Genomic DNA, 21,554 nt, shown 5'->3' on the forward strand with positions numbered 1-21,554 from the left:
AAAGCCACCTGTCCTAAATGGTGGCTTCTCTGGGAAGAAGCGTCATCAGGATGTTTTCACCTGCCACTGCACCAGCAACAAGCCCCAGAAGGCGGTGCTCAAGGCCAAAGGCACAGAGTGTGGCAAGAGCAGGGGATGGGGCCCCACTCTGCATCCTAGACAGAGGCACAGAGGGCGGAGGTGTGCAGGCAGGAAAGGTAGCGAGGCCATGGACAGAAAGTCAGGATGTGCAATCACACAACGGCGACGATGCCCTCCGGTGGGAAGAGAAGAACAGCAGGAGGGGAAGGGGAAGCCAGAGGAGACAAAGGCCCGCTCCATGCGAGGTGAGGCGGGGCTCCGAACTCTCAGAGAAAAGCAGAAAAGCGTGGAGTCGGGCACTTGCACTGACAGCCTCTGCCCAGGCCAGCCCTCCCGTCCCCCGAAGGGACTGGGTGTGAAGCAATCTCCCTCTAGATTCGAGGCAGATATGATAACAAAGGGTACATGCTCTCAAAGTCAGCTCGAGGCTGGGCCCCGCGGAACGGCTCGGTCCAGCCACGTCCACCAAGTTCACTGACAGACCGCCCTGCACACACCACGTGGGCAACCCTGTCTGATTTTAAACCCTCTGATGCCGCCATGAACGCCATGGAGGCAAAAAGTCCTGAGACCAGGGATGGCCAACCCACGCCCTTCAAGGGCTCCACCAGCAAGACAGCAGGACGTTTCGCCCCCTCTAGACCATGCGTCTGGAAATTCCCCAGGGAAAGAGTGTAAGGACTGACCCTCTGGAGGCCGGCACAGGTCCTGCGAGGAGGACACGACTACTTCCTGAGGTGCCGCTCGGGGGCTGGGAGCCACCCTGGGGGCCCTGTGATGGGGCGGGCTCGGGCGGGGGGAGAGACGGCTCCACTTCCCCAGACCTGGCTGGCCTGGGCCACAGAGGCCACTGGGCAGGGCGGAGACGGCCCCTCCCGAGCAAGGCTCCACCAGCCAGGGGCTCTGGCCACTGCTCCCCACTGACCCCACAGCCAGGGCAGAGGCAGGCTGCCAGCGCACACGCACACGCGCACACCCGCGCACACGCACACGCAGACCTCCGCCCGCCTCCCTGCCTGCCCCCCGAGGTGTCACCCACGCAGAACCAAGCACCGGGGGTCACGGCCTTTGATGAGTCCGGTCTCTTCACATGACAGCCAATGGTAAGGGAAGACAGGGCCACTGTGGCTCAGGCTGAAATACTCTATCAAACAGTAAACCTGAAAACAAAAAATCCCTTGGGAGCTAGTGCCACCGATGTGTAAAACGATAAAGGGACTAACGGTTCTTATGAATAATATTAACAAGAAGTGACTACACGGGAAGTGGTTACTTGGCTCATAAAAAATCAGCGAAACACTTTGAATATGTTACTTTATACTGATGCCGTATTTGGTTGCTTTAAGCGAAAAAAATAAATTTCCTTTTTCTAAAGCTGAGAACTACTGGTCCTCTCGGGTGACAACTGCACAGAGGTCACAGAAAGGCGAGACGGAGGCGGGGTCTCCTGCGGGAATGTGGGCTCTCCTGTCAATTCGGAGTCCTTCATTGTTTCTCCTCAGATCAGTGTGTATTTTATCTTCAAAGTGAACAATACTTTGACAGAAAGGAATAGAGAAGAGGGTCAGACTTTCTCCCTGAAAGAAACATTTTTACAATAGACTGGAATAAGTTTGGATCTCCAGGAAAAGAAGCAATAAAGAACCGAAGGGTTCTAGGCTGTTGAGATGACAACCAAACATCATTTCCTCCTTCCTTATCCTCAGAGCCCACCCTGAAATGTCCCCTCTCTTCACCCTGAAATTTCATCCTGATATGCCCCCTTCTCGCCCTGTCCAAGATCAAACTAAGAGGGGTGCCCACCTCCGGCTGAGCAGGGGAGCCACAGGGACCCCTCGGGGAACTCCAGGTGCCGAGACACCCGGGCACCTGGCGGGCTCTGGAGCGCTCGCAGAGGCCCCGACGCCCCCCTTCTGACGTGTGCTCGCCACTGCTGCGGCTCGGCCTCTGCCTGGACAGGATCCGCGAGGCGCTGGCACTTGACCCAGACTTGGGTTTCAGCTGCTGACCCGCCAGCCTCACCTGTCCCGTACCTGGGTCCCAGGTGAGACATGGAGGGGGGACCCTACTGAGCTGGGGCAAGGTGCCAGGGCTCCGGCCCTCCCCTCCCCTCCCGTCTCCTCCACGACAGGCGGCCGTGGGCCGTGGTCGCCCCAGGGGCAGGCGGCACAGGGAGGGCACCTCGGCCCACCCACCGTGGGCGGCACTGACCACACCGCACCTGACGGCCCTGGCTGGGCTTCACAGCGGCCACACAACCGGCACAGTCACGGGAAGGCCGCCCGGCAGCCAGACTGACCAGGACCTCCCCGTGCCGAGGACAGAGCGACGAGAAGACACCAGTGACCACGGCCACCGCACCCCGTCTAAGAGCATGAGCAAGATGCGGCCGCGCCCGGGCGGCTTTCCTCACCTGTGGCGAGTGCAGCTGGAGGCCCTCGCTGGGGACAGGCTGGCGAGACGGGGTCTGGTCCAGGCGCAAGTTAAAGACAGTGGCCAGGGCGGACCGCGCGGCCCGGGCCTTGGCGAGCTTCTTGCTCCTCCCTGAGCCTTCAAAGAACTGCCCGTCCACAACCACGGACAGGACGAAGTTTTTGGCGTGGCTCTCCCCGCTCTCCGAGAGGAAGTCGTACTTCAGTCCCGGGCGCAGCTCGTTCAAGATCATCACGGGGTTCTTCCCGCTCGGGGGTGGGAACGGCGGGGGCACGGGGAGGGGCGGCTGGGCCAGGCTGGCAGGCACGGGAGATGCAGCCAGGCTGAGGTCCCCACTCGAGCTGAAGGAGTCGTCGCCATTGGCGCCCAGGTAGAAGGGCACATCCGGCCTGTCCGGGGTCTCGAAGCCATTGAAGAGCGCGTCGGGGAAGTCGGCCTGGTCGGACGTGAAGTCTGCATTGGCGGACAGGCTCCGGCCCATGGCCAGGTGGGCCTCAGAGGCGTTGGGAAACTGGACGAAGGAGCGCAAGGCCTTCTCGGCCGCGTGCAGCTTGGCCTTCTTCTTCGTGGGCCCGGAGCCCTCGAAGACCTGCCCGTTGACCTCGACAGACATGACGAAGAGGGGAGCGTGCACGGGCCCCGTCTGCGACAGCAGTGTGTACTGCAGGCCGGGCTTGACCTCGTTGAGCTGCATCAGCGCGTTCTTGGGCAGCGCGGGCCCCGGCGCCCTCCTCCGCTTCTTCAGGCGGAACTTGGAGTGGCCATTGCTGCTCTCGTCCAGGGCCCGCTTCCTGCCGGCGCCCCCGCCGCCCCCGTTGGAGAGCGGGGCACCCTCGCCAGGCCCCGGGGCGCTGCCGTCCTTGGGGGGCGCGCCGTCCAGACTGCAGTTTTCCTTAACATCTGTGCTGCTCGAACCTGCGGTGCCCAGAAAGAGTAACTTACAACGCCTTCGTTGCAGGATCTTGTAAATGCAAAATTTATAGATTCCTTTATCGCCCTTTGTAACTGGTTAAGTGATGTGTGCTTATACATTTTGTTCCTGGCTGCATACGTGTGGAGCTGTGCATTTAACCACAGAGCTATCCACCTAAATTGGAATAATTGGAGTAATTGGACGTTCTGAGAAATAATGAGAAATAATAACTAACCCTGTTTCTATTTAGTATCACGGGACTGCTTTTGCATTAAAAGGTGAATTTTTAAATCATCTTTTTCTAGGAGAATATTCCGAAACATCTAGAGGAATTTTATTCAAGTTTATCAAAATGTGGGATGATAAACTAACCCAGAAAGACCTTACATTAATAAATCTAATATCAGTATTGACAAATGTACACTTTATTTTAGCATTTTCTTCCTTTTCAATGCCATCTACTCTCATTCTATACTCATGTTGGGCTTTCAATTGCAGCCTTTCTCAGAAAAGAAGACATTATTTAAAACATGCATTCACAAGTTACTTAGTTTTTCTGGTTTAAAATATGCAATTAATATGTGCAGTTATTTGGTTTGGTTCATGGATCTTAGAAAACTGCTTATGTAAAGTATTCTGGCCTTTTAGAAATTATTAAGGATATAGCTTCACTTCTAGTATTCATTTAACATTTTCTCATTATGGATGGGGACTGATTTGCCTCTGAATCCTTAATACATCCCATGATAGAAAAACATATATAAGGCAAGATAGGAAGAGAGACACTGCAGACGGCCACCGCGCTCTAACTTCCCAACTGAAGGTGGCACCTTTGTCTTTTTTAGAAAAACAAATAGTTGATGGATTTACAGAATAATTTAGTTATCCTACCATTTAAAGGTAGTTTATTTTTACAATTAATAAAGATAATTTTAGAACTCTAAAAGTTCATGGCAAAATAAATATGATTTTAATTGCAAAAAGGGGAATAAAAAAGCATTCACCCTCCCCTTTAAGTTTACCAGATAAAGCTTTTTTAAAAAGAGAAAAAGAAGTAACTCCTTGTTTTCCTGGTTAGTTTGCACACGCTGTTGGCCGCAGGAAGCTCAGGGGTAACTATCACAGGGCTTTACAATACTGTTGACATGAATGTACTTGAAGACCTACCACTAGTTTTTGAGAATCCACGTAAGTCTTTTAAGCAATGGAAATATTTTTCACAATTGTAAGCCAGTTTACAAGTACCCCAATACGGTGGCCCTCGGTCCGTTTCTACTACATAACATGAAAGTAGATTCTGACTATGCTAAGGAAACTGAGAAAAACAGTGAAAACGCTCATTGGCCCTACCCATGGGAGGGTCTTAACGTGGCAGCAAGTCTGGGTCACCGGCTGCCGGTCCCCACAGTTCAAGCTCTCAGATTCCCAGGGCTGTCACCACTCAGCTGAGATGTGAGAACAGCCCTGGTTTAAACACAAGCCATGGGAAGACTGCCACCACACCGTGGCAGAGATTGGGAGATGGCCAAGCTTTCCCTACAGACTTCACGCCTCCTACGTACTCCTGACACACACCACTTCTCCCAGTTGACAAAGCTGACGGAATGGACACTAAATTTTCATTTATAACATCCTCCAGCAAAAGCTCAATAGGTTACTCCTTTCGGTGCTCAAGGGAAACAAAAGGTTAGAAAGGGTGGGGCAGGACAGAATTGAGATTAACAAACGAGCAAGAACAGCACACACTACATGACTGCTTACGTTCTGACGTTACCGCTGAACGGAATTATCACCACAGAAGTCAGATCATGATAAATATATGCTGACATGCATTTAATCAAATGTTTATCATCTCTGGAACAAACAAATGCTTTCTTTTAAAAAATAAAAATAATCCGTATTGATTATAGAAAAATACACTTTCTATAAGACAGTTCACATAGATTCTAAGTTCTTATTTGCTTCAGAAGCATGGAAATACTGCTCATGTTCTACTTTACTAAAAATGTTACTATGTAAAGGAAAATAGAACACTAAAATTGGAGAAAGACCTCCCACTGTCATAACTCTTCTTAAATAGATGCTTTCTCTTTCCATATCATGCGACTTTATTTCATAAATGTGAATATTAACCATGATGAAAATTTTTCATCGCTTTCAAAATGACAGAAAATACAGGACTGGCATTTCAAAGTTTCAGCACTGGAACCAACAGTTTATCTTTCCAGAAAATGTATTCAGAAGGATTCTTTATCTAGGTAAGAGACTACCGGATCAGTCTGGGGATAGTCATATCCCTACACACACTGTGACATTTCCTCCCATACCTGATGACCAGTGCTATGGGTGACAGCAGGAGTGGGGAGTGGGCTGACCCCCGAGAACACAGGCTGGGTTCCAAAGACCCCGAGAGCAGCTGTGCTGGGGGCAGCACCAGGGGCAGCCAGAGGCCTCGGGAGGACGTGCTGCCACATGGACTGAAACCACGCCCGGTCATGTCTTCTCACACTTGCATCCCAGGAATGGCCTCCAGCCTGAGGGCACATGACTGCGGGGTCACCCAGCAGAGACCCAGCAACTCCATGGCACCCACTACACTCGTGGAGCAGAACCCCTGGCTTCTGCGCGCAGACCAGCCAACTCCGAGGCCTCGGCTGTGGGTTCTGGGTGAGGCCGAGGGAAAGTGGTGGCCTGTATCCTCATCCTCGGGGACCGTGCATCACTCACGCCTGCGGGTTCCTCCCGGGACCTCTCAACATGGACAAGTAACAATGCACATTACACACATACCAGAACACTGATGTCTCTGTCGTGATTTCCCTACTGAAAGCTCCCAACCTCTGTGGGAGCGTTTAACCTTATGCAAATGCTCTGCTATCCGGGATTAAAGACAAAACAGAACAGAGAAGTATAGTCACTGAACCCTTCATCTGTGAACATCTAGGAACAATGTCGAGAGGGGGAAAGCTGAGGCTCTCTGCCCCTCCGTCCCCTCCATCCCAGAGGGCAGCGTGGAAAGGGGTTTCAGGCCACGCCAGCCCGAAGGCCCACCGAAGTCTTTGGAAACAAGATCAACAGGCTCATGAGAGTCCCCTTCCTTCAAAACGCACGGACGAGCCACCGTATTTGAAGGGAGGATTTCAGGCGCTGTCACCCCAAAGGACCAATCTCAAAGGTTATCTCAGATTTACACCCATGGAAGTCGGACCGTGATCATGAGAACCACGCAGTGACAGAGCACGAAGCCATGCGGCTTTATGACACGTGCACCTGGAGGCAAGCCTCCTCCGCCCAGGCATGTGCATCAGGACCCCAGGACGACAGCAAGGAATGAAAATCCAGACAAACGGCTGCAAGGAAATGCCTACAGTAGACACCGATACCCACTGTAGAGATTACATAAAAATTAAACACATGCCACCGTTAACAGTCTGTATCGAAGGAAAAAAATCACCCTCCCCAAGCTGGTCCCATTCAATAAATTTACAACACTAAGATTTTAATAGAAAATTAGCCACTTGATACTACGTGATAGGCCTAGATCTTACTCATGTTTTCTTCATCTTCTACATCCATGGCAAAATACTTTTGAGGGTTTCTTGACTGGCGGAGACTGTTTCTGTCTGAAAGACAGCAAGAAAATGACACTGAGTGTACCACTCATATGAGGTGAGTCTCCTCTGTGGAAAAAATCGCACAACAAGGACGGTTAGGTCTGCCCTCCGGACAGAACCTTCTCCCACCTCTTCAGCATGGTACAGGACCCCCAGCGTCCCCCCAAGGAGCCCGGCCAGGACTCTGCTGTTGGGGGGGCAGCTACCATGGCACGGAAGATTTCGGGCCACGCTGCGGAGGACGGCCTGGATTCCAGGGGTCAGGACCATGGAGAGCTCCGAACCAAGGGAAGGGTGACACATTTAAATCTCAGAAAGACACCTCTCGTCAAGACAAACCCCAAACAGAACTCCAGCCCATCTGCCACTTGATCTCTGTTCTGGGGAGACTTTGGTTTGGGTTATGAAATAAAGCTGTGGAGCAAGAACATGCCACAGCGCTCACCCTACCACTCCCCTTCACCTCGACTGAGTAGCATCCCATGGACGAAGCTAAAAAGCACATCATTGTTCAAATCTGATCTAATTTCTTAGCCACGTATAACTTATTATTCTGTTCTCAGGAGAAACCACAAGAAATCCTCAAAGAACAATTATTCCAATTATATAATTATTAACAAGTTTAAGAGTTTCCTCTTCCTAAATACCTTGGCTATACTTTGCAGGACTGTACTAACATATAATCTGTAATAAAGAATCCCATCAAATTGCTATTGAGGAAAAAGGTCTGCAAATTTTGTAGTCACATTTTTTTATAGAAATTAAATTTATATTATAAATCAGTTAAGAGGCAAATTTATTGCTTTTAAGAAAACGGTGACTAAAATGTGCTAAATCACGCTTATACCTTATATATCTCCCTCATATAACATATATGTAAAATAGTTTCCATGACAATCATTTGTTAATGACATTAACCCTCACTGTATATCTGGTAAACATACCGTTAAATGAGTTAAAAGTTAAATGAGTTTTTATTTAGACTCGTTTATTTAAGAAAGTGTTCCAGATAGTTTTTAAAGCATTAACATTATATTCATGAATTACTTCAACATAAATTTCTGAAAGTTTATTATATGAAAAGCACAGTACTGGATATTACGAGAACCTAAAATGAATCAGACTGACTCTGCAACTGAGAAATTTAAATAAAAATATTGTCTGGATAGCTGATTGTATTAAGGAATAACTTTCAGTCATTTTAGGTGTGGAAATAGTGCTTATCTTTTAGTGATATACACTGAAATATTTACAGATGAAATGATACCTGGGATTTATTATTATAAAATGATCCCACGTGGTGGGAAAAAGTGGATACGGATGACACTGAGGGGCCACGGCTGGTGATGCTGGTGCTGCCTGATGGGCACTCGGGCTCACCACACAGCTCTGTATCGGTGTGTGTTTTAATGTTTCCACTATGGACTAGTTTCAATGAAAGTAATTTCCTTGAGGCCTGGAATGGGCACGAGTGCCAGACCGGCCCATGCCCTCAGTGAGATGCAGGTGCTCCAAGGGTCCTCTTGGCCACGGTCAGGGCATGTGATGGTTAAGCTGATCCTGGAGGAGAGGGGGGTGGGACACACCGTGAAGACTAGGAACAGGTAGCATGCGGGAAGCACAGAGGCTGTGTGAGAAAGGCACTTAGAAAGCACTTCTGAGAAACTCAGTTATCAGTTATCGGTTCTGGAAGCAACCACACAAGCTGTCCAGAGAACTCTGTTCTTACTGGCTGGATTCAAAGCAGGCAAAGGGGCTTGTGTGGTGGGAAGACGGAAGGCATGTCCCCCGTTTAGCCCAACTGAAAACCCTGGACGGCACAGACACGGCAAGCACGAGGAGGCTCGGGAGGGCGGAGGGGAGACGGCAGAGCAGCAGGGGACCCGGGGACGGTGTGGCGGTGAGTCCCTTGCATCTTCTTTTTGCATCATTATCCAAGGCTTGGAGCTGAATAAGCCGGCAACCTGGAAACACCAATGGGCAGACCAAAACACCCAATGAAAACTGTCTCTCTGGCCAAGGGACCAGGAGAGGACCTCCCAGCAGGACAGGAACCTGACAGACCGAACTGCCCTATTCAGCCAGACCCCAGCCTCCCACCCAGCAAGGACGTGGGGTGGGGGAGCCTCGTGTCTCATTCCCTCTGGGTTGTGACGACCCCCTCCCCCCTCCTCCCCCACGGCGATGCAGAGTCAGGGAGAACAGGCGGGGAGCCTGGACTTCCACCCCACCTGGCCGTACCCAGGCGCCTGCCCCCTCCCCACTGCGGGTGTCACAGGAGGCCACCACCCAGCAGTGCCAGTGGAGGCCAGGGAACCTGGACGTGCACCCCCATCCGGCAGCAATGAGGCGGCGTCTCCCTCCCCAACAGAGGGCTGTGAGAGAAAGCCAGCTGAAGCAGAGGTCCAAGTAAGACTCAGGTTCTTGTAACGTAATATGTCCAGGTTTCAATAAAAAATCACTCATCACGGGCTTCCCTGGTGGCGCAGTGGTTGAGAGTCCGCCTGCCAATGCAGGGGACACGGGTTCGTGCCCCGGTCCGGGAGGATCCCACATGCTGTGGAGCGGCTGGTCCCGTGAGCCATGGCCGCTGAGCCTGTGTGTCTGGAGCCTGTGCTCCGCAACGGGAGAGGCCACAACAGTGAGAGGCCCGCGTATCACAAAAAAAAAAAAAAAAAAAAAAAAAAAAATTCACTCACCACACTGAGAGCCAGGAAGATCTCAAACCGAATGGAAAAAGACAATTGATACCGACCCAGAGACATCAGCATTATCTGAGAAAATTTTGAAGCAGCCATCATAAAAAAGAAGTGGGAGGAATCAGTAACTGATGTCAACACTGCCCATACAGTCTGAGTCATCAAGACAGACAGGCAGACCACACAGAACAAAACAGAGGACCCAGAGACAGGCCCCCACAAAACACCCGCTCATTGTTGACGAAGGTGCACAAGCAACGCAATGAAGGAAGGACAGCCTTGTCAACAGACAGTGCTGGGCAGCTGGGCACCTAGAGCTCACCCCCCACACACACATTCACCTGGAATGGACCATGGGCTTTATTAAATGTAAAGCATGAAACTACAAGGCGTTTACAAAAATCACAGGAGAACATCCGTGGGATCTAGGACTTGGCAAAGAGTGTGCAGATTAGCCACTAAAAGCACAATCCATAAAAGGAAAAAATGATGAACTGGAACCCATCGAAATTAAAAAACTTTTGCTCTGCTAAAGACCCTGTTAAGAAGATGAGAAGACAAGCTATGGACTGTGAGCAAATATTTGAAAACCACACATCAACAAACAAAATATACAAGAAACTCTCAACAATAAAACACACACTCTCATTAGGAAGAGACATTTCACCAAAGAAGGCACACAGATGGATGTTCACACGTGAAATGATGTTCATACTCATTAGCCACTAGGGAAATGGGACTTAGAACCACAGGAGATTCCACCACACACCTACGAGAATGGCTAAAATAATGACAACCCAAGGGCCAGCGAGGATGGGGAGAAACTGGATCACTCACACGCTGCTGGTGGGGATGTAAAATGGTACAGCCACTCTGGGAACCAGTCTGGTGGTTTCTAAAACTCAACATGGGCATTTATTCCAGAGAAATGAGGACTTACGTTCACATAAAAAACGTATACAGGAACGTTTATAGCAACTTTATTCATAACAGCCCCAAACCGGAGACAACCCAGGGCCCTTCAGCAGGTGACTGGTTGAACACACTGTGGACCATCCACACCATGGAGCACCACGTGACAATGAAAAGCAACAAACTATTGACACACGCAATAACCTGGATGAATCTCCAGAGAATTAGGCTGAGTGAAAAAGCCAATCCCAAAGGTTACATACATTACAGCCCATTTATACAAAGGTGATCCTTGAGCAACACGGGTTTGAACTGCATGGGTCACTGAGACACAGATTTTTTTTCACTAAGCACGACCTACCCCACTGCATGGCCTGAGGTTGGCTGAGTCCAAGGATGAGGAAACAGAGGCCCGCCTATCACACAGGTTTCCGACTGCACCTCACGTCGGCACCCCAACCCACGCGCTGTTCAAGGGTCAGCTGTACAACATTCTTGAAACGAGAAAACTAGAAATGGAGAGCAGAGTAGTGGTTGTGGGCGGGAGGGTGTGGGTGTGGCTATAAAAGCACAACGGGGCAGCGACGGATGCTCCGGATCTTGCTGTCCTGAGGTCGGCACCCCGGCTGTGTAAAGGGAACGCCGCTCTCCCCGTATCGTTTCTTACAGCTACACGTGAATGTACGTTCTCTCAAAATAAAAAGGTCAATTTAAAAGCAGGCAGAAGGCACACAAAATAGTGGCCGGTGCGCTGAGAGGCTGGCTTCCGTGGAGGTCTGGGACGAGGAGGCCATGCCGGCCGTGACAGTGACGGGGAGTCTGGGCACAGGAGAACGCTGCACCGCCAGAGCTCACCTGGTTTGTAGGACATGCCTCGTTTTCCTGCTCTTTCATATTCAAGTTCTAAAAAAGGACAGGGAAAATGTCTCACAGTAGAAAATAATCAGGCTGTGCACAGTGTGGGTGGGTACATGTACATTAAAAGTGGAAGCCAGAAATCTCTTGCAGAGCAGAAGCCAATATTTTCAGCTTCTACAAATGCCAACTCTCGTACCGAAGGTTATAAAACAAAGCAAAATAGCAAATGCAAGCACTTTAGAGCATTTTACATAACCATTTTTCTTTCATTCTGAAAAGTACCTCATATGGCCTGGACTACAAACACATAAGAATTAAACCCCCATCCAAAATCCCATATGGAACAAAATTCCAGGAATGGCCAGGTAAAGAAAAGCTTTACTTGACAGCCGTATGCGAATGCCTTCTTCGTTTTTCAGGGTCCCGTAAGCATTAAGAAGTAAGCAGAACTGGGGGTGCAGGGAGGCATGAAAAGACCATTAAACTTGGCATCGAAAGACCTGGGATTTAAGTTTAACTTGATTCCAGTTATAATTTCAACTTTTCTTTTTTTAAATAGAACTAGAAAAGCTGATCTTATGTGGAAAAATAATCAGGTTGGAATAGTCAAGAAACCTCTGAACTAAGGAGCAGTTAGGTGGGGCTGGTCCTCCCAGACCGGAAAGGATGGGGACGCCAGCATCCAAAGCACGCCCGCGGCTCATGGACTGTGGAGCAGGAAGACGGACTCGGGACAGAGCAGCTTCCCACACCACTGACCAATGCGCTTTCTAACACGTGGGCCTGGAAAGGGGTAAAGCCCGGAGGAAGAGGAGGCTGGACCCACCAGTGCCACTCGGTCAGTGTCGGTTTTGGTTCCCCATGGGTTCGCGTCTGACTTCCAACAACATGATCCGATTGACAATGCTTTATTTTCTAAATGGGTGGTGGGTAAATGGTCATCTGTTGTGTGATTCCTTATACACTGTAGATGTTCATGATGTAAGCCAAGGTGTATATATATATATGTAAGATACAACATTCCTATCTGCTTCTGACAGCACCCTTATCCTCACTGTGGAAACGTCAACCTGCACACATGCCTCCCCTTCCCTTGGTGAAAAAAAGGTTTTCTGGAATAAAATACAGAGAACATAACTTACTAATGTTCAGGATGCATCAGAACATGAATCCTCTATTGTGCTGGTGAAAAATGCTATCTTTAGGAATTCACTAAAAAATTATAGATTAAAAAATGTTTAAGACAAGCAGTTAACTTGACAAAATTTACTAGCAATTATTACTGGGTTTTATCCATGTTACTCTCCGAACAGGATGGTTTTAAGAAAAGTTTTACATATTCTTAATGACTGTTAAGGGTTTCAGTTTTAATAGCCATACACTACAAATTTTTAAAGAGCGAAGTGTTAAAGTGAAGATTCTTCATGTTAATTCTCTACTATAAATCAAGCAACTTGCTAAAGGCTAGACTAATTTCGCAGCTATAGCAAAAAACTGAATGATGATTTTATTATTTATTTAACAAATGTAACTGAAGTATAAAATTCTTACATAATTTGAAGAAAAATAATCTGAAATTCAATAACTTACTCATGCATGTTTAGAGAATGCATTCATGATTTGTGTTTTGCTTCCAATATTTTGCTTTCTAAACAAACTAATATCATTAAAATATTCAAAACACTCAATTTATAATATTTTACAAAGAAATAGTTTCCTTCCTAGGAAACCATCCAAATAATAGATATTCAGTTATCCTTTAGAGATTTTGTACACATTGAACTAAATACAGCAGACTGTGCATAGCAAATAAGGTTCAAGCATTACTTTTAAAACACATGGTTTTTTTCTAGTGAAGTGCAACATGGAATAATTAAAATAACCATATCAATCGACAAAAACACTCTTGGAACTAATAAGCAATTATAGAAAGGTTGCAGAATACAAGGTTAATATACAAAAGTCAATTGCTTTCCTACATGCAAGCAATGAACTGGAATTTGACATAAAAAACACAACACCATTTACATTAGTACCCCCCCAAATGAAATACTTAGGTATAAATTTAACAAAATATGTACAAGATCTATATGAGGAAAAGTGTAAAACTCTGATGAACGAAATCAAAGAACTAAATAAATGGAGAGAAAATCCATATACATGGATAGAAAGACTCAATAACGCTGATTTTGGCTCTTCCCAACTCAATCTACAGATTCAATGCAATCCCAATCAAAATCCCAGCAAGGTATTTTGTGGAAATCAACTAATTGATTCCAATGTTTATATGAAGAGGCAAAGACCCAGAGTAGCCAACACAATATTGAAGGAGAAGAACAAATTTGGAGGACTGACAGTATCTGACTTCAAGACTCACTATAAAGCTATGGTAATCAGGACAGTGTGGTATTGGTGAAAGAAGCACACCCACATAAATACTGTCAACTGTCCCTTGACAAAGGAGCTAAGGCAATATAATAGGGCAAAGAGAGTCTCTTCAACAAATGGTACTGGAACAACTGGTCATCCACATGCAAAAAAAATGAATCTAGACGCAGATCTTACAAACTACACAAAAATTAACTCAAAATGGATCACAGACCTAAATGTAAAATGTAAAACTCCTAGAAGATAACATAGGAGAAAACCTAGATGTCCTTGGGTTTGGCAATGACTTTTTAGATACAACATCATAGGCATGATCCACGAAAAACAGAATCGCTAAGCTGGACTTTATTAAAATTAAAAACTTCTGTTCTGTGAAAAACAATGTCAAGAGAACAAGAAGACAAGCCACAGACAGGGAGAAAATTTTTGCCAAAGAAATAGCTGATAAAGGACTGTTATCCAAAATATACAAAGAACTCTTAAAACTCTACAATGAGAGGACAACAACCTGATTAAAAAATCGGCCAAAGACCTGAACAGACACCACACCAAAGAAGATACACACATGGCAAATAAGATGCTTCACATCAGCTGTCATCAGGGAAATGAAAAGTAAAACACCAATCGGATGCCCCTACACACCTATCAGAATGGTGGAAGTCTAGAACACAGACAACAGCAAACGCTGGCAAGACTGCAGAGCAACAGGAACCCTCATTCACTGCTGGTGGGAATGCAGAATGGTGTGGCTGCTTTGGAAGACAGCCTGGCGGCTTCTTACAAAACTAAACAGACTCTTACCATAGGATCCAGCAATCGCTTTCCTTGGTATTTACCTAAAGGAGCTGAAAACTTATGTCCACACAAAAACCAGCACATGGAAGTTTCTAGGAACTTTATTCATAATTGACAAAACCTGGAAGCAACCACGTTGTCCTTCAGCAGGTGAACAAATAAACTGTGGCCCGTCCAGACAATGGAATAGTATTCAGAGCTAAAGAGAAATGAGCTACCAAGTCAAGAAAAGACATGCAGGAAACTTGAATGCATACTCCTAAGTGAAAGAAGCCAATCTGAAAAGGCTACAGGCTGTATGGTTCCAACCACATGACATTCTGGAAAAGGCACAACTATGGAGGCAGTACAAAGATCAGTGGCCGCCATGGGGTGGGAAGAGGGGAGGGACGCATAGGTGGGGCGCAGACGTTGTTTAGAGCAGTGGAACTACTCTGTAGGACACTATTGTGAAGATTAATAAACAGAAACTCCATTATTTTTATAACCACACTCTGTCCTTCGAGATGAATGAAGAGGAACAACACATTTGAAATACGGTCCATGCTTGCTCTGTTCATCACGGCCTAATTAAAATCTGTTTATCTGAAAATTATACTTTATTTTGTGGAATGAAAGGGGAAAAAGAGAACACTGTGAGCTGTATTTTCAATATGAACACTAATAATTACACTAAGAATAGGCACTGTTAAGATTTGATCCAATTCCCATGTATTTCAAGTACATTCCACAAATCTAACTCCACACATTTGCTTTAGAATCTCAACTGTCAAACCAGGGTGACTCTGCCCACCCCTGGAACACACCCCCCGCTGAAGGAGCTCCTTCCCAGGGAGCACGGCCTCCACTTGTACTGGGAAGCCCATCTGTACAAGTGCAATGAAATGTACCCACACATCTGTCACAGGAGATTCTGGGAGCCCCGGACCTTCCATCCATAACTGCTGTCCACCAGGGGTCAGCAACTTCCCTCACTTGTGCCCCTCTCCTGGCAGACACAGTATCTCCTACTCTTGCCAAAGATTGGTTAAGATCCCTTCCTTCCTGATATACACAGCACAGCAGCAAGGCACCACAGAAATCCCCCTCCTCACCCACCAAATGGTACTTCAGGTGGCCCATTCCAGAGCGAACTCCAGGCCTGAAAGCTGAAGCTATCCCTCTGTCACTGCCATCCTGTCACCCACACCTGTCCCATGGGTGTCCAAATCCCTGGTGCTGGCACACAGAAGGCTCTAATGGCTACTTGTTGCATAAATGGATGGACGGATGGATGGATGGGTGGGTGGACTGGATGAATGGGTGGGTGGGTGGGTGGGTGGATGAGTGGGTAGATTGGATGAATGAGTGAATGGGTGGGTGAATGAATGGATGAATAGATGGGTGGATGAATGGATGGGTGGGTGGATGAACAGATGAATGGGTGGGTGGGTGAACGGCTAGGGGGATGGATGGGTGGATGGATGGGTGGATGAACAGATGGATGGGTGGGTGGGTGAACAAATGCCCTCCCGCCCTAAGCCTCCAGCTCCCACAGCACTCTGCCCCTCACGATCAGGCAGTCTCTCAGCGAGGTGGAAGCAGGGAAGAAGCCTGGCATGACAGCTGCCTGGTCCCTCAGGTACTGTCTGCATCTCCTCGATGGCACAGAGTGTCCATGCCCCGTCCTCCAGCCCTATCAGAGGTGGCTCACCTCTACAGGTCTGGGCCTCCATTTCTGTAAAAGGTCCCCACCCCCCATTCACTTCTCCATCCTGGAAACGTGGGGGAGCCCAGCTGGACTGCAGCACAAGCACAGTGGCCATCACAGGCTGTACACAGTGACTGAGCACAGACAAGGGTGCTGTGGGGGAGCCCAGCTGGACTGCAGCACAAGCACAGTGGCCATCACAGGGTGTACGTAGTGACTGAGCACAGACAAGGGTGCTGTGGGGGAGCCCAGCTGGACTGCAGCACAAGCACAGTGGCCATCACAGGCTGTACACAGTGACTGAGCACAGACAAGTACTCGCTGAGAAAGCCCTTAATCGCAAAATACAGGAGGGCATTCATAAAGTGGGGGGCGGGGGGTGAAGGAGCCTTCTGGGTTCTCCATCCCGCCCCTCCCACTGTCCCGCGACTCCGCAGCAGTGCCGTGAGTGGAGAGAAGGCGACAGCGTCTGCGCTGGTCGGGCCCGGGGAGGGCTGGTCTAACAGTCCCCGGGAGTGTGACCTGGGCTCCAGACCCACCTTGGGCCTCAGGGGGCAGCACCTTCCAAGACAGCAGTGTCTGCTGTATGGGGTCCTGGTCAGTGTTTACACTGCACATTGCTCTCTTCTAACCGTGATTTCCTGACAACTAAGCAAAGCCATGTGCCTCTCATCCAAGGTAAACAGCCAGTACCCTGCCTTGTGGAAGGGAGTGACCCTTCGAACTAAATTCAAAAAGGCACATGTTATACCAGCCTTTACACAGGATTTGGAGCACTTTAAAATTATACAATACTAAAAGACTACATTTCACATCTTGTAAAACTGTCCCAATTTGGTATAAATGGGATGGCCAGTCCTAATAATACTCATAATTTTTAAAGGCATTCTTATTAGTTTCAAATATAGGGCATGTTATAAATAGGAACAGGTATCAACACATACCTAATGTTGTTTAGCAGTGTTCACAATGAATCTACACACACAGGAATGTCCAGTGAGCACGACTCACTTACTTAACACACGGGGCTGCATTGCTACATCTCGTAACACCCGATTTCTCAAGATGTTGGTCTGAAACCGCAACGTACCTGGGAATGGTTTTCCTACTGAAGAATAAGATTCTAGAATGTTTGAAGACATTTAGAAATTGTATACAGTGGAACTCATACAAACCATGTGACTTACAATAAGTTCCAAAAGAATGATGACAGAATTGTTCTTACGCCTCTCCAAGTTTTCCCGAATTTATGTGTAGTGATGAGGAGCCATGGAGAAAAAATAGCGGCGAGTCTAAATTTAGGGGATTTGCATGAAAATTTCTTGCAGTTTTGGCTTCTGCCTTTGTCTTAATCTCCTACTGCTCGTCTTAATGCCATCTTGCTCCTTCATGCCTGACTGAGGAGGGCAAACACACCGACGCTGTAACCAGGTGCAGGTCGGGAGCAGCAGGGACACGCCGAGGAGGCTACACCCGCGTGCCCTGGGGACGGTGCCTCTGTCCTGGACACACACGGTGGGCATGGTGCCCGCGGGGGTCACACATCACAGGGCCCCGCCGCTCCTAGACACAGAGCTCCATTAGGACAAGCGTCTGCGTTACAGTGAGCAAGATGCTCTTACCCCAGATTGCTGACTCCAAAATGAATTTCTTCTTCCTCTTCTTGGGAAGCCGCACTAAAGAACTGTGGCTCCTTTTATTTCCTGGAGAGATGACTGTCTCCTGCCGCAGAAGACCCCAAAGATGCGGTGCTGGAGAAAGAGCCCGTTCTAGCCCTGTCAGCTGCTGGGTAACGAGGTGGCACCCGGAAGACAACTGGCTATTGCCTCAGCAGGAGCATCTCTGCACCTCAGACATTTTCTGTTGGTTAACGCACAGTACGTGGAGACAGCAAACTCTCAACACCTCTTAAAGCAACAATTCACCCCAAAGCCAGCAGTCTGTGACTTCTATAGTCACAGGCAACCTTTAAATCTGGTGTTAAGAAAAAAATATTGATCTTAACACATCAAGTTGAATTAAAGACTGAAATTGTCTGGAGTGTTGAATGGAAGGAATTTGCTCTCCGTATTTTTAAAAGGAAAAAACACTGTTAACGGCGGCAGCCACAGGCTTACCACGGCATGAAGAGTAGTTTTGACGTTAGAAACGTCAGTGAGTAAGGAAGAGTGGCAGCAAAGGAGAAACTACACAGCATCTGTCTCTAGAGGGAAAATCTCCTGGGACTCAAAGCTACGCACTTCAAAGATTTCATAAATGTCTTCCTAAAAAATACTTTAAACCTTGAAGCTAACGTGATTTCTAGACATGTTTAGAGACATGTTTTTAAATCTACCTTTGTGAGTCCCTAGCTAAAACTCTACGAAATGCCAACAGAAGAAAAGAGACGCACTCTAGAGGGAAAGCAGAAGTAACCGGCATCCACAAGATATACTCACAGGCAGGTCAGAACACGTTGGCGCACTGCACCGCGTTGGAAGCCCGGTATTTGCACTTCAGGATGAAAGACAAAGGAGTTACCTTACCTCTCAGAGCGTCTCTTGCGCCACCTTTTACACCAGCGGGTGCTGAGCACAGTCCCCATGGCCAGCGTCCCCGCGATGAGCGGGGCCAGCCCTGGCCAGCCCGGCCCCGTCCCAGCCCCCGGCCACTGGGGTGGGCGCTCAACCAAGCATCCGAGCCGCGCGACTGCGACGGCCCTCATGGACACGTGGGAGGGCGGCTCCTCCCCCGCCCCAGGCTCACTCTTCAAAGCGCAGATGGAGGGGCCCTCAGCCCTTCAAAGTGGGCAGGGACATGACTCCGGGGGCGGGGGTGTGGGTGACACCATCTCCCCATCAAACAGAGTCCTGCCTAAAAAACCCCAACGTCTCCAGAATATACACAATTCCTCAAATAATGAAGTAGAACCACCAAGAGTCCAGTTCACAAAATAACACTGCCCAAAGTAACGCTCCCACGCAGCACTGCTCAGGGGCGCAGGACCCTGTGGCTTGGGGACACTGCTGGCCCCACCTGCACGTGGGCACCTGGCACCAGGCAGGCACGACCTCCCCTTCCCACCCAGCCTGGCTTGCTGGGGGGTGCAGAGCAGGGCACACACACGCACGCACACGCACAGGCATGCGTATGGACACAGACACACGCACACACACACATGCACGCGCACAGACACACATGCACACACAGACACGCGTATGCACAGACACACGCACGCACACACATGCATGCTCACAGACACGTGCACACACACACACATCTCAGGGCGCGGGACCCGCACTTGGACTGGCCCAGCACAACCCACAGCCCTCAGCCCCCCTCATCCAGACACGCTGTGTAGATGCTCTCCCACATCTTAGGGGCTCTGTCCTTGGCACAAAAGGCAACTGCATCCGAGAGCCCTGAGGACGGGGGTGTCTTGTGGGGGAGTCAGCGTGCAGGGAGGGTGTGAGTAGCAGAGCCCTTCAGCAACAGAAAAGTTAATCGATGCGTCAAAATCTTTCTCTCCACACAACTGACCGTGTCTTGCATAAAAAGTGTTCCTTTCCTGGTAATGCCAGCATTGCTTTTCCAACTTATTATTCCAAAGGTGCAAACGAATTAACGCCGGCTTCACCACGATTGCATGTGGAGCCTGAGCCATGTTTTGTCACGTCAAGCAGCTCCTATTACTCTTACATTTGTGTGCGTGCCCGTCCGGACATGCTCCACAGAAGACGCGGCCCTGCAGAACCCCTTCCCCGGGGCTCCAGGCAGTGGGCACTGGTGGGACAGAAGCCACCGCTTGCCCTGGGGAGGGACCAGAGTGCAACCCTGAGAGCATGCCCTCCGACCCCGTCCCCAGCTGCAGGTGCAGCTCAGCTCCTACCGGCAGTCTTTCTAACTCTGCTTTCCTGGGTTCTGTACACTAGTTGTCTATGTGGCATCCATACATCACACTGCAAATTATTTTAACTGTATTTTCTTTTTGTTGATGCTCTGGCATTTGGGGGCCTTGCAGACCCTGGGAAGGAGAGACTGCCCCTCCCGGATGGGCTGATTTGCAGAGACAGCAGAGGGCTCGGCCAGGAGCAATGCAAACCACAGCCCACACTGAGCTCTATCTAACCTCCCGCCAGGGCCCTGCTGCCCGGCCCCTGCCCCAGATCACTCAGGCAGGGACCAGGCAACCAGAAACCACCGCTACAGCCCAGAGCCTGCCAGGGTCACTCAAACTGGCCAATCCTAAGTGGTTTACTCTGCCCTGCCTGGCTGTTCTCATGGAGACCCCCAAAAAGGCCTCCTCACTCCCTTCTCCCTCCTGACCCAAACGGGTGCTCCGTGCCTGCGGGGTGGGGCATGTGGCCCGGCGTCTCCACGGCACCTGCAGCACCTCCACTCCCGACTACCCCGCGGGTGCAGCAGGGACAGCAGCACGGTTCTCACGACGCCTGGTTCGACAACATCGAGTCTGTGTAGGTTCCTTCTAACTAAAGAGCGCCGAACAGTCTCTGAAACACAAGGACAAGCCGGCTTCCTACTATCACATTGTACAACCCGACTTCACAATCGCTCTACGTTCGTCTACAAAGTCAGGTAAAAGTGGCAGTTACATGCACATAGCCTTCACTTCATAAAGTGATCATTTGTTTTTTCTCATCAAATGACACGACCGGATGCACAGTTAATCTTCCTCACCTAATAAATGCCATGTTTTCCGCTTTCTGGAAAATCAGAGTGAGTCAGAACCCACCGGAATGACAAGGCAAGTGGTGCCCTGATGCGGCGTCTGTGGCCGTGGACGGGAGGGGCCCTAACAGAGCACCACCCTTCTCAGCGCGTCTTAACGTATCTTAGAGCCATCCCACGAGACGTTCCCAAAGGTGAAGCAACGTCCTCTCTCTCCATCTATCATGTTCTTCTTTTTTCTTCCCATTTCTTTCTGCTACCTTTAGGATTCTTTAAGAGGAGCATAAAAATGGAATACCTGTATTCGTGGGAATCAAGAAATTCACAGCAGAATGGCAATGATTTGCTGCATCAGATATGGTTTCTAGAACCATTGAATTGACCGTTAATCATCTAAAAGAACACTTTAAAGCTTTTTCCAATTTTAAAAGTACACCAATTTCGGACTTACCTGTCACATATTTGCAAGTTAATAACTACCGAATTCTAGGAGAATGTCAGAA

General features: G+C 48.8%; 1 protein-coding gene across 13 annotated transcripts in view; it reads right to left on the bottom strand.

Moving 5' to 3' along the window:
- The window catches only part of ADARB1 (adenosine deaminase RNA specific B1), a 115,038-nt gene that overhangs the window by 32,891 nt on the left and 60,593 nt on the right, over window positions 1-21,554 (bottom strand). For all 13 annotated transcript variants that reach the window (XM_081234893.1, XM_081234898.1, XM_081234892.1 and 10 more), the window contains 2 exons: window positions 6,976-7,050; window positions 2,495-3,429 (listed from right to left, as the gene is read on the bottom strand). In XM_081234893.1, the coding sequence (XP_081091019.1) occupies window positions 2,495-3,429; window positions 6,976-7,050 (1,010 nt within the window). The remainder of the gene's footprint in view (window positions 1-2,494; window positions 3,430-6,975; window positions 7,051-21,554) is intronic.

This window comes from Mesoplodon bidens (genome assembly GCF_964165515.1).
Source record: "Mesoplodon bidens genome assembly, chromosome: 5".
Lineage (NCBI taxonomy): Eukaryota > Metazoa > Chordata > Mammalia > Artiodactyla > Ziphiidae > Mesoplodon > Mesoplodon bidens.